The 13,283-nt window shown below is 42.9% G+C and overlaps 1 protein-coding gene across 6 annotated transcripts in view; it reads left to right on the top strand.

The window, feature by feature from the left end:
• arhgap21b (Rho GTPase activating protein 21b) overlaps window positions 1-13,283 on the top strand; it is a 38,738-nt gene that overhangs the window by 15,971 nt on the left and 9,484 nt on the right. The window contains exons 1-11 of one of the 6 annotated variants that reach the window (XM_077520676.1): window positions 1,392-1,580; window positions 1,785-1,811; window positions 4,214-5,759; window positions 8,146-8,292; window positions 8,453-8,555; window positions 8,643-8,688; window positions 9,488-9,613; window positions 9,715-10,014; window positions 10,126-10,187; window positions 11,286-11,428; window positions 13,127-13,269. In XM_077520676.1, the coding sequence (XP_077376802.1) occupies window positions 4,328-5,759; window positions 8,146-8,292; window positions 8,453-8,555; window positions 8,643-8,688; window positions 9,488-9,613; window positions 9,715-10,014; window positions 10,126-10,187; window positions 11,286-11,428; window positions 13,127-13,269 (2,502 nt within the window). In that variant the 5' untranslated portion in view covers window positions 1,392-1,580; window positions 1,785-1,811; window positions 4,214-4,327. Of the gene's footprint in view, window positions 1-1,344; window positions 1,581-1,784; window positions 1,812-4,213; window positions 5,760-8,145; window positions 8,293-8,452; window positions 8,556-8,642; window positions 8,689-9,487; window positions 9,614-9,714; window positions 10,015-10,125; window positions 10,188-11,285; window positions 11,429-13,126; window positions 13,270-13,283 lie in introns of those variants that run through there. The other 5 variants (XM_077520686.1, XM_077520650.1, XM_077520667.1 and 2 more) reach the window with 5 other exon arrangements.

The following is a 13,283-nucleotide window of genomic DNA, read 5'->3' as shown; positions in this document are numbered from 1 at the left end:
CTGTGGTGACATTCCTCAATGACTCATGATTGGAGGAGGAAGAGAACATGTGTGTATGTGTGCTCATATGCATGCGTAGATTGTTAGGTTCATTCCTGCCAATTCACCTTCATGTTGTTGTTGACACTTTTGGTTTTTCACATTTTGGTGTCGCCACAGCAAGTTACTTGCATTTGTTTTTACACCACATCCCCTTCCATGGTGCGACCTAGCATACCCATTTTTTTTTTTTAAATTATTATTATTATCCAGACTAGGTTATATGGGCACTGGCCAAGAATCAAACTTGTGCCAAACTCGTGGTAAATTGCGTTCATCATGTCTTGTAATGTTAGATTTTCTGCATTTAACCAAAACTGTTAATTGTGCTGGGATAAAAAATGAGCACTGAAAGCTTGTGTTGACAATTCTGTGCATAATGCAGGCCGCTGCCACAGTATGCACTCTGCGAAACTGCACTCAGCTCTTGAGTGCTACAGTATGAGAGGATGCTAAGGAATCGCTTCTGATGGTATATTTGACAGCCTGTTTATATAATGAAACTCAATCGCTGTTAACCTGAAATCTCCCCTGTGTGCTCTCCTTGGCCGTGCTGAGCTTTATTGATAATTCAATAAATCATTACAAGAGTGGTTGAAATTACGGTTTAAAGACAACAAGGTTATGGTTTGAAGGCAAGATTAGACAGCCGTCAACTAATTAACAGCTATTATTTTGTGCTCTCAAATACTGTACTAGCTTATGTTGAACAGTTGAGATGGTGATCTCCAACTGACATGTTTCCTCTACACCTACAGCAATTTATTTACATGTGCAGTGTTTTTATGTTGGTGGAATTAATCATCTCATCTGTACAATGTCCCTTAAGCCCATGATTTTAGTTGTCATCATATCCTTCCTTCAAACTACTCCAGCCCTCCGTGTAGCCTTCCTCTGTTTCCATAGTCCACCGGATCTCATGCCTCTGTTGTCTTGCCGCCGGCCACACTATTGCACATCAGGTGGCCTCAAGCCACATGAAAAGTAACTCAGTGAAGGGAAAAAGACTGGTGCACACATACTAGGGACATGGTAGGAGGCAGCACACAGACTGCTTGGAGACAGGCAGCAGTTGCTTAGCAAAGATACTGGGAGAGGCTACATTCTGGGAGCAGAAAAGCGAGGGAGTTGTATGCCAGGGAAAAGGAGGAAATGCCAAGAGACGGTGGGAAAGAAAGAATGGATGATAAGCGGAGTCGAGTGGATAAAATCAGCTGACTGCCTTGTGTTTTGAACAGGTTGATGCTTGGGGTGGTGGTGGTGGTGGGGGTCGAGGAGGAAAGATCGGGAGGGGGAGCTCTACCATCAGAGCGGAATGTATAATCAGCAGCTGCTGCTTCTGTCATGTGAGCAGCATAAGAGGGAGGGCGAGGGAGACGTAGACTGGAGGCACCTCATTCAGTTAGCGTAATAATGTGGCCGAGTATGGATACAACCGTGGAGGCTTAACAGCAACATGAGAGGCGAGCTTCATGCTTCTCCCGCCTCGCCCAGAACGGACTGTCACAGGCAGGTCGTAACTTGGCAACGCTCTGCTTCGCGTACGCTTCTCCTCCCACCCTGTGTATTGCTGTTGCTTGACAATATTTTTAGCATGACAATTTCAGACGGGGGTTTTTTTCAGCTGTTTGATGTTCTTCCTTTTTTAATCTGATCATTTCCTGACTGCATGTTTGTCTCACTCTGATGGTATCCTTCTGTCTTCATTTCTTTAATGCTCTCGTTTTCACACGCTCGAACGGCAGCCTTTTTCTCTGGATCCAACTAATCTGGTAAGCAAACTGCTGACTAGTTAGCTATTTGACATTAACATGTGGCGCATGCATTTTGCACATCATGCCACGCATGTCAGTGTCATGGTTACAGGCTGTGGTAGTGTGCAGCTTTACGCTACTGCTGTTGATTGCCCACTGGGCAGTTCCATGCCGGCAATTCTGATGTACTGTAGAAATGGCCGATTGACTGTTACCTGTTAGATTCTGACCTCCCGCTGGCTTCTTAGTGAAACCTCGCCCAAGCTTCATTGTACTTGTCACATATCATTTTTGTGATAAAGGCCAGTGACTTCTGAACTCTTTTGCTTGCTTATGCGTTCTCACGAAGGGCGGGGACAGAGCCAAACACATTGATTGTTGCCCACACAGCATTATGTAATTTTTTTTTTTATTTTTTTTTTAAACGTCCGCTGGATCAAAGTCCCCATACGATACATCCCTTTTTGCGCAGACTGTTATATTTAGCACAAATAGGTTTGTACTACACATTGTTTAAAAAGTGTAAAAAGATCTCCGCTTGTTGTTGTCAATTCCTTCATAAACACCATACAAATCATTGCTGTCCATGTTCATAAAGGCCTTGGAGCATAATCAGGCTAAATATAGCTCTCACAATGAGGGAGGGAACCTCCTGTCTGTCTGTCTAAAAGGCATCTGTCAGTCTGACGTGGGTAAATGGGCACACCAGTCTATTATCTAGCCACATATTTGGATGTCTTGATAACACATGAACATTTTTAAGTAGAACGTGAGCTCGACAAATCCTTCAGCAGTACGTTGCTGATAGATTTCCATAATAGAATATTAGAATGTGAACTCAAAATAAGGAGCAGATGAAGTCTACTGACGCTCCTGAACTGTCAATGTCTCCACTCACTCTCACTGCAACATGTGCCACCCACACACACACACTTCCAGTAGTTATGTTAAATTTGACTTCTTTAAGCATCTAGTGGCTACTGGCTACTGTCAGAGGTGGGCATTTTACATATTTTTGATGGTCCGTCATTCGTCGGCATCTAGCGCCCCCTTCCGTCATCGTCAGTCCGCAATTTATTCAAGTCGAACCAACATGTAATCATCGGTCCGTCGGTCTGCCATTTTATTTTACCCACCTTCCGTCATCAGCGCTATTTTAGGAACGACTCCCAAAAGAGTGCATTCCGTCAGTACTGTTTCAATCACAAAAATAAGCACTGACACTCCCCTTCTTACACCCTTAATACAATTACCTTTGACCATTAAGAAAACCTAAGACGGCAATCTCCCCTGTGTCTACAAACCATGTTAACTGTAACAACTTTGTCTGCATGTCTTCAAATGCTCCAAAATTAGGTGAGATATAAAGCAAGCTAGCTTTCAACACGCAGACCTAGAAATGATTATTCAAGAAGATCAACTTACATTTCACAGTTTCTCAGGTAGCCCCTGATGGCCTCAGTGACTAGCAGGTTACCAACAGTCTCCTCCTTAACCGCGTCCTGAGGCCCTTCCAGCACAAAGTTACCGGCGTTATTGTCAAATGTCATACTGGCGTCAGTTTTACGCTCTGTATGGACCAAGCTCCTTCATCTTCTTTTTTTGTCTTCTGTTCTTCTTCTTCTTCTTCTTCTTCCTTCTTCTTCCTCGAGTTTACTGGCTGATTATAGCTCTTTGATATATAGACCGCCACCTACTGTACAGGCAGCGCAAAGCGGTTCCATATACAGTCAACTGTAGTCAAGGGCGGCACGGTGAATGACAGGTTAGCACGTCCGCCTCCCAGTACTGAGGACTTGGGTTCGAGTCCAGGCGCCGGCCTTCCTGGGTGGAGTTTGCATGTTCTCCCCATGCCCGCGTGGGTCTTCTCCGGGTACTCCGGTCTCCTCCCATATTCCAAAGACATGCATGGCAGGTTAATTGGGCGCTCCGAATTGTCCCTAGGTGTGTTTGTGAGTGTGGATGGTTGTTCGTCTCTGTGTGCCCTGCGATTGGCTGGCAACCAGTTCAGGGTGTACCCCGCCTACTGCCCATAGCCAGCTGGGATAGGCGCCAGCACCCCCCACGACCCTTGTGAGTAGCAAGCGGTTCAGAAAATGGATGGATGGATGTATACAATCAATGCAATGAACGCAAACAAGCAAGCAACCCCACTGCTAGCTAGCGATCGTCGCACCCAACAGACAACCTACCTATGACGATTGCACTGACGTATGAAAAACCACTTCAGTTTTTGCTGTGTCCGCCATTTTTTTCCACCCTCGCGTCATTCATCATTCGCCAGAAAAACGTGGGTCCGTCGGCAATGGACTGACGGACAGTACGTCACTTCCGACGGAACACCAACCTCTGCTCACTGTTGATTATTACACACACCTTTTTTTTACTGTTTTAACACAAGTTCATTGCTCTGTCTCTAGGCCTACTCCCAGGATGCCTACCTCCGCGGCCACAGCAGCTACAGTGGAAATGCCTGTCACATTCCTGAGCCGCCCCCTGTATGCTACCCCAGAGTAGACTGTAAGCCTACGGGCATGGCCCAGGCGACAGAGTCGGCGGCTCCGGGCATCAGGGGCTCAATGGCACCTTCTGACCATGGTTACCGCAAGGAGATCACTGTGCCCCCATCGCTCCCTCCCAAATCATATCCAAAAAGTCAGATGGCGGTATGCATGCGCAACGACAGCGTGAGGACAATGGTGGTTCCACCTGACCAAATGGGTCGTATGGGTCCAACACACAGAATAGATTACATGGACCCTGCTTTTGTGAGGACCAGGCCTGCGTCATTAGCCCAGTATCCTCACCCTCGAAAAGCTGATGTCTATCCTGGCGGGCCAGGACTTGCTCCGTATCGAGGCCCCGCACATCCCTACCCAGCCCCCCAACCAAATATTGATTGGCGAACTTACCAGACATATCGGGAATATATTGACAACAAAGGAATCCATTCTCATGGTAGTCGTACTATCCAGGAGAGGCTTGATAGCCTGCGAGCTTCCAATCAAAACAGTTTTGAAACATCTCATCACGTTCCCCAAATGGGCTGGGGCCCGAAAGGGATACGCAGGAGGAGTACCTCCCATGAACGCTCTTACCACGGGCCCCCCCCACACTTCCAAATTGCCCCACGCAGTGCCTCCCAGGACCGCGTGATCAGTTCCGAGAGGATGAGCCACGCGAGGAACTGGCCGCCAAGGAGCATGTCTCAAGATGGCCTTATACATAAAGTGCGGTCACACTCCACAGACTATGTTGAACCAACAGAGATTGCTCAGCCTAGTGACAGGAGAGGCTATCGAAGGGCAGAACCTGGTACGAGGCCCAGTAGACAGTCTATGCCGAGACAGGCCATGTTGTCCAGGCCTTCCATTGGATACAACAGTGGGCAACGAGGGCCACAAAATCCTTCCATGTACACTAGAGGACCAGATTCTCTCCAGACCCATTCCACACCCTTGATTTCAGACAGACAATTTGGAAAGAGAGCAATTGGTGACCAAAAGGCTTTAGTCAAAGCTAACCACGCTGGCCACACGAACCATCAAGGCCATAACAGAGTGAGAGCCGAAAGCGTGAAACCTGTTGAGGCCGAGAGGGACGTCGCCTTGGTTGCGAAAAGGTCCTCTTCATGCTCTGCCCAGAAACAGATCCCTCAGCGGTCTGGCATCCTCAAAACGAGCCATGAAGAACCTCCAAGCCAGGTGACTGCAGGACGGAGTCTGTCTGAGTCCGGGGTCGTCCTGAGGCCAAAGCCGCCCGCTGGAAAGAACCCCAGCCCTCTGCGCCACCCCTCCTACATTTTGGCTGTGAACGATGAGGATGGCGCAGATTCCACAGCAGACGTAGCGGCCTGCTGGCTTCCTAACGATGCGCGTCGAGAGATGCATATACGTCGCCTCGGGGAACGTCACACCTCCTGCTCCAGCAACCTCGATGAGTCGCTGGATTCGATTCCATTCATTGGTAAGAGGAAACTTAATGAGTTTCAAGCTGGTTGTTGTCATGGCAACAGCTGTAGTAACATGAGTCAGACGCTTGTCATAGGAAGCAGTTCAAAACAGATGAATGTTGTTTCTTGAGCTTGTAGACTACCAAACCGCATAGTTGTGTAATTGCACATTTCATTTTCAGTGCATTTTGGTTCGTGTACATTTCATCTCGCCAAGATGCACAGAAATAAAGTTATCATCTTAGAACGATGACATTAATCTGTGTTGGTGGCATTTAAAGTGTGTTAGTGGCAGGGCCACACTGGAAAATTCAATATTCATAGAATGGATCTCGATTGCTCAGCTGGCTCTCATGCTGTACAGTATATGCATTTTTATATCAGTACCAAAAGATAAACGTTTAAAGACATTGTGAACTCAAATTTATTTTTAAATGCATTATGCATGTTTTAATATAAACATAAATTGAAAACATGGTTAAAATGACTGCCATAGATGGGTCACTGAGATGAGCACCCCACCAGTCCCATATAACAACTTGAGAAAACTAGAAAACAAAGTTAAAAAAATAAATGTACTACCTCTATTCAGAATCCACCTTTAAGTTGCTTACGCTGTTAGACTAATACATAAATGGTAACACAAAAGGATGCAAAAAAAAAAATGCAATTCGCAGTGGAATGAGAAACGAGTTTGATTCTCAGGTAGGTCAGTGTCTCCTGGCTCACAATTGGATTCTGGCGAAGGTGCAGGCTAAAACGTGTAGGGTTGTGTAAGCATAAGAAAGTTGCTAGAAAAAATAGCATCTATTTTTCAGGTGACAGTTTACATCATTCAAATTTGGCAGGGTTTGTTAATAACACTTATTTGTTGTATGTCAAGTTGACAGTTTTTCCTTTACAGGTGTTTTAAGCTAAAGCCTTGAAAGACATACACTGATGAAGATGCATTGCAATGTATATGAAGGGAGGTAAAATGGCACCTTACTGAAAATAACACTTTAGTTGTTTTTTGTTCTAAAGTTTTGCACTACTATGTATGAGTCAAATCCTTTTGCTGTAGTTTTGCACTTGAGATTTGGCTAGCAATGATTTTGGCTTACTGTGCTGCATGTATTGTTGATTTGTGAAGTTGGCATGACAGGCCAGGTGCACACAAAGCAAGCTGTGACAGTGCTAATACGCCAGGGCTACCATTCTGGGACGGGTGCCATGGGCCAGGAAAACAGTGTCTTGATTGAGCCGACTGAAGGGCCACCATCAATGGTCTGTTTGAATGGCCCACAGTTACATCGATAACCTTTTGTGCCCATCACCCGCCACCATTTTGCATAGCTTAAGTGATACTGTCGGCATGTATTTTTATTTATTTTTTAACGGTCGGAATCGTTAAATATTTGCATAATAGAATTTTTTGTACTACTAAGGACTCGGATGATGACTAAGATTTAAGTAACACAATGTATTTGCATTACTAGTTTAAATAGGACAGACTGAAGTTATGTTGAGTAATTGAAATTTATTATGAAAACTTGTATTATGTTAATGCCTCAGAGACCTCACATTGATGAAGATGATGTTCCTTTTAGTTTGCCCTGTTTCAAAGTTTGGTCCTGGCTAGATCTGGGCCATCGGCTTTAAATTTAACTCCAAATGCGTCTGCCGGGAGTGAGAAGCATTATAATCTGAGCTGTTTCAGACCTGTAGAGCAAGAGGAGGTGGGCCTGGGATATACTTGTGACTTCTTCCTCAGCTTGTATTCATGCATCAAATTCATTTTTTTTAACTGTCATAACAAACTCTAGCCTATTTAAGTTTTGATTTGAGATGATTTGAAGTCAGGTGTGGCATTTGACATAAATGGACAAAACTTGTTTGGCTTTGAAACTTCAAGGATCCTGTTATTGCACTTTCAGTATTTTTGTACTGTGTTTTGAGCTTTCCAAGGTGTTGAGGCGAAGCGCAATTCAAATAAATGCATGTGTTTGAAAGTAACTGCAGACATTTTATTTTGAATAGCTACCAGTGTTAGTACAGTACCACTTCACATTTTCGTACAAACTGTAAACCTTGACAGAAATTGTACAAGTGCTTTTTAATGTGATTTTTTTTTTTTCATGCACTCATGCTGATATTATGACTTATGAAGGAAGCGGTCACAATGTCGTGTCCTGACATCCTTTTAATAGCATCACTTAGTAGTGTTACTGTCATTTTGCAGACAATTTGTCACGTTAAGCTGCAATAATGTCTTGAAGGTTGCTCTAGTCTAGGTACTCGCTGTGTTTTTCTCCAGTTTACAACTTTGTTGCTGAAGGTAACTAAACGATGGGCCTTTCAATTGTTTTTTTTTTTTTTTTTTTTTTTAATGTTAACTTCTGTTTTTTTCTGTTGTAATAGATGAGCCCGTCAGTCCCAGTGTTGACAGGGATGCTGCTCCTATTCCACCCTCCGCTGTCATATCTGTGCCACCATCAATCGCTACGGGTCCTTCCAGTCCTGACTCACCATGTCCTCCCATTCGCCGACAGCTGTCACATGACCAAGGTAAAAGGCGTCATGGTTGGTTGGCTCATAGTCATGTCAGTACAGTCTTGCCTGTCAGTAATTCTTTTAAGTAAGAAATTATAAGTTGCTTGTAAGTACCGTACATTTACTCTCATAACTTTGATGTGCCAGTCACGGATTTTCATCTGCTCTGCTCCAGAGTCCCTGAGAAGTGCTTTGCTGGAGTCTGAATCTGCCAGCCAAACTGAGCGGTCTAAATCCTACGATGAAGGTCTGGACAATTACCAGGAAGACGAGAGAGGGTATGTTCAAAATCCACTCACTGCTCTTTTGTCTTTTATGTTATTATGAATTAATGAGATCTTGTGATTGAAAAATCTTATTTTCAGACGATCTTCTAGTAGGCATATGCCAAGTCTCAGAGGCCTGAAAAAGGTGAATTGCCTTTGCCAACATGGGTTTCATGAATTTAATAACATGTAGTAATGGATATGGTCTATGACAGGGGTGTCAAACTCATATTAGCTCAGGGGCCACATGGAGGAAAATATATGATCAAGTGGGCCGAATCAGTAAAATAATGGTATATAACATAAAAACCATTGCCAAAACCATTACGGAGCTCAACTGTAATCTATTGTTCCAAAAAAGTAACACGAATGCCAATGGAACACGGCAACACTTTGCCTGTATGAGTTCCGCATGTCTTAAATCTACCTGTTTTGCATATATATTGTTCCCAGAATGCAATGTATGGCGCAGTTAATGAAGTTATAAGGACGTTAATTCTTGTCATATGTGTTTGTGTTACCAGTAATTGAATTTGTGTCGTATTTACACATTTGTCGGTCAGATTTTTTTATTTTTTATTTTTTTTTTATTTTAGGAAATATTTAAACAAACCGTACCTCTAGGTTGTGTGTAAAATAATGACATTTAGGATTTTGTGTACAAGTTACATTTGCTCATCTGAGGAATGCTTGTGAAATTACGAATTTATGTTTTGATTGTGGCCGGCTGATTTATTGGTCTGGCATTAATTTTTTATTTTTTTATTTTATTTTTTTTTACTTTACAAAATCATCTCACGGGCCAGATTAAACCCCTTCGCGGGCCTGATCCGGCCCGCGGGCCTTATGTTTGACACCCCTTGTCTATTTGGTGTTTTGCCGTGATATCCATTCATCCTTTCCAAACTGTATACTTTTGATTCAATTGCGTGTCTTTGTGACAGGCATTGGATGGTCATAAATCTTCTGGGGATTCTGGATCTCGAAGAGATTCTTCGGCAGATATATTTTCTGATTCTTCCAAGGAAGGGTTGCTCAACTTCAGGCAACTATGTACAGATAAAAATAAGGTATATTGTGTTTTTGGAAGAAGGAGGGGGCAAAAATATGCTGCTTATGCAAGCGTTTGTTTTGATGGTCTTAACATGTGTGTCGTGTCTCCTCTATGTAGCGTGCTAGTGGTGGGATGAAGTCATGGAAGCAGATGTATGCAGTTCTCCAAGGTCACACACTGACACTCTTCAAGGATAGGAAAGATGCGCTCTTGCACGTCACCACGCTGCCCGACGAGGAGCCGCTGCGAATCAGCATTAAGGCCTGCCTGATCGACATCTCCTATAGTGACACGCGACGCAAGAATGTGCTGCGTCTGACCACTTCCAACAGCGAGTACTTGTTTCAGGCTGAAGGCAGGGAAGACATGTTAACCTGGATTAAAGTCATTCAGGAGAACAGTAATCCAGATGAAGAGGTGAGTGTGTTGCCAAGTCCGCTGTGGATGAATCACATCTTAATTATTTGCAATAAAATTTTGCTGTTAAGGTCAACCCTAAACAAAACGTCACAAATTTTGTCTTTTCAGGATGCTGCCGTAACAAGTCAGGATTTGATCAGTCGAAAGATCAAAGAATACAACATGATGAGGTCTGCAGGCTTCAATTCAACAAATTTCTGTTGAGTTAGATTTTTGTGCCGATTGAAACTAAAATTGGGCATGCTGATTCCAAAATATCATATTAGCAATTAAGAGGATTTGTGCTGGCTTTTGTCTTGACCTTAGAACCAATGGGATACCACTGCAAATTCTATTTAGTTTTTTGCTCTTTTTTTTTTTTTTCTCAAAGCTTATGAGTATTCCATCTTAGTGTTTTATTTATGTACATACACATTTATAATATATATATATATATATATATATATATATATATATATATATATATATATTTTATGGGCGTCGGGCAATTAACATTTTTAATCGTAATTAATTGCATGACTTCAATAGTTAACTCCCGATTCATTGCAAATTTTATATGTTCTAAATGTACAATAAAATATTTTCTTTCTAAGTTAACACTTGTTAACATAAGTTGAAAAATGTTTAATAGAAAATAAGTATGCCTGCATCTTTTAGTCATTGATACAGTAATTTCATAATAATTCATAAAATTATTAAATTATTTAAAAAATAAAAAAATAAGTGTGACATTGATTTGTTGGCCATTTTTTCTGCCACTAGATGGCATAATTACCTTTGTAAGACATTGGTGACACTACCGTGACAGTGTATTTTTCTTTTCATATGAAAAAAAATATCTCAAAAAAATCTAATCTTTAACATGAAGTAACTTGAGAACTTGTGCACATTTTTTAAAATTGTAAAATACAACTTGGCCCCAGTCTCCGCAAATATATGCATTGTTATTAAATTCATTACTGCTAAATTTTGACGTGGACGCGTCTGCTGCGTTGCGACTGGAATTTCCCCAGTACAGGCTTTCCAAGGGGCAGTCATTAATCGCACGTTAAAAAATAAAAGTTTGTGGCATTAAAGTAACTTTAAATTAACTCAAAATTGACGCACTAATTTTAGCACCCCAAATTTTTTAAAGAAGACCGGGATCCTATTGCTCAAAAAACAGCTGTCAGACCTAATTCAACAGAAATTGTGTTCCCCATTGTTACTGCTACTTCACCAAACATTCCGAATGATCAATCTCATCTTTTGCTTTCTTTACCTTTCAGTGCACCAAGCAGTAAGTCTGAGCCTTCGCCCAAAAGCTCCCGTCAGTCCTTGAGCATCAAGCAAGCCTTTTTGGGAGGGAAGACGGACAGTAAGAGCCACAGCCCTCATTCGCCCAAATCAGATGAGCGAAGGGCGCTGAGAGGTATAGTAACAGCCACCGTTCAATGTTGTGCAAGGTTATTTTAATTAACGAAAACTAATGAAAAAAATTCATTAACAAAATAAAATAAAAACAAAAATGCTTTTTAAAAAATGAAAACTAACTGAAACAATATTTTATGTTTTCAAAACTAATTAAAACGAAAGTTATGAATGTATCTACGGTTTTATGAGTCCCGTGCGACCGCCAGTAGGCGGTGCTTAAAAGTACGAAAATCCCCCACGCGCATGCGTCACTCGAGTAATAATCCCAAAAAAAAGGGACATGCACACCATAGTTCCGGATGACATCATCCCAATGTATAAATGGGACGGGAACCGGAACACAGCCTCTCAGAACCTTCTCGCGCAAAACACGGCGATGACCTGCGAGAGGTGCGATTGTTTCCACGTCATGGTCAGGGCTGAAAGATGTACCCTTGAGGGGTGGCCGTGCGGCTGCTTACTGGTCTTCGCCTTGCACGTTTTAGCTGTCGCCTCGCCTCATCCTCTGCCTGATGCTCTCAGTCCTTTGGGGATCCCTCACGGAGGTTTGTCGGACCATGACCATGGGCTTTGGATGAAGTTTGTACGGCTGCTTCCTGGTCGTCGCCTTGCACACTCTCCGGTTTCATCACCTTGGTTGTCACCTGTCCTCGTCCACTGGATGTGGTTCTCGGTCCTTCGGAGGCCCCTCTGTGAGGTTTGGTTTTCAGGGCCCTCGTGACGTCGCTGGTATCCGGCGTTCCGTGCTTTTAAGCACCGCCAGTAGAGGGATGAAATAGAACGGAAGTTACGAATGTAACTGCGGTTCTATGAGTCCCAAAGGACCGCCAGCATTGCTTGTCATTCAGAGCCCTTGTGTGTTTTGCGCGAGAAGGTTCTGAGAGGCTGTGTTCCGGTTCCCGTCCCATTTATACATTGGGATGATGTCATCTGGAACTATGGTGTACATGTCCCTTTTTTGGGCTTATTACGAAGAGGCACACCTCTTACGTGCCCCTTGTGTAAATATCCTCCGTTGTAGTCTTTGGTAATTCATTTAATACATGAGCCTTTGGGGGTGATTTTAAATGTGATTTTATGTATATTTATTTAACCGGAATAAGGACCTTTTGAAAGTTTGTCACACAGAAGTGACGTCATCTAGCACCAGGCAATAGAAAAGCACCTTCAGATGACATCTTTCCTAGGTGGCAATTTTGCGTGCTTGACTTTTGGCTCCAATGGCTCGCCTTTTTCATTGAACTCTGCCGAAATGCACCGTGAGGTAAGAAATTACTTACTTTTTTTCATTTTACAAAGGTGTCCATTAAATATTGCGCACAAGTAATACATAATTTAGAACAAAATGGAAACTAATACTGAAACGCTGCGATTGGCTGGCAACCAGTCCAGGATGTCCCCCGCCTGAGATAGGCTCCAGCACCCCCCGCAACCCTTGTGAGGTCAAGCAAATGGATGGATGGATGGACACCAAAACAAACTAAAACTAAGCATTTTTCAAAAATAACTAAAATTCATAAAAACTAGCAGAACCACCCTAAAAACTAATTAAAACTAACTTTACTAAATTTAAAAAAACAAAGCTCAAACTGAAATAAAGACGAACTAAAATGAAATTTTCCGAACTATAATTAACCTTGATGCTGTCACATCACTTGCTGGGTGACATTGTAACAAAAACTGTCTGATTATTCAGATGAGGCCAGTCCACCGAGGGACAGAGGTGCATGGAAAATTGGCATCCCGGGCATCATGAGAAAGCCGTTTGAAAAGAAGACACCAGCTGGTGTCACATTTGGAGTTCGGCTGGATGACTGTCCACCTGCACAGAGCAATAAGGTGAATCATTGCTT

Source organism: Festucalex cinctus, chromosome 1, assembly GCF_051991245.1.
Source record: "Festucalex cinctus isolate MCC-2025b chromosome 1, RoL_Fcin_1.0, whole genome shotgun sequence".
NCBI lineage: Eukaryota > Metazoa > Chordata > Actinopteri > Syngnathiformes > Syngnathidae > Festucalex > Festucalex cinctus.
The sequence above is the reverse complement of the archived record's forward strand: the minus strand, read 5'-3'. Positions and strand labels throughout refer to the sequence as shown.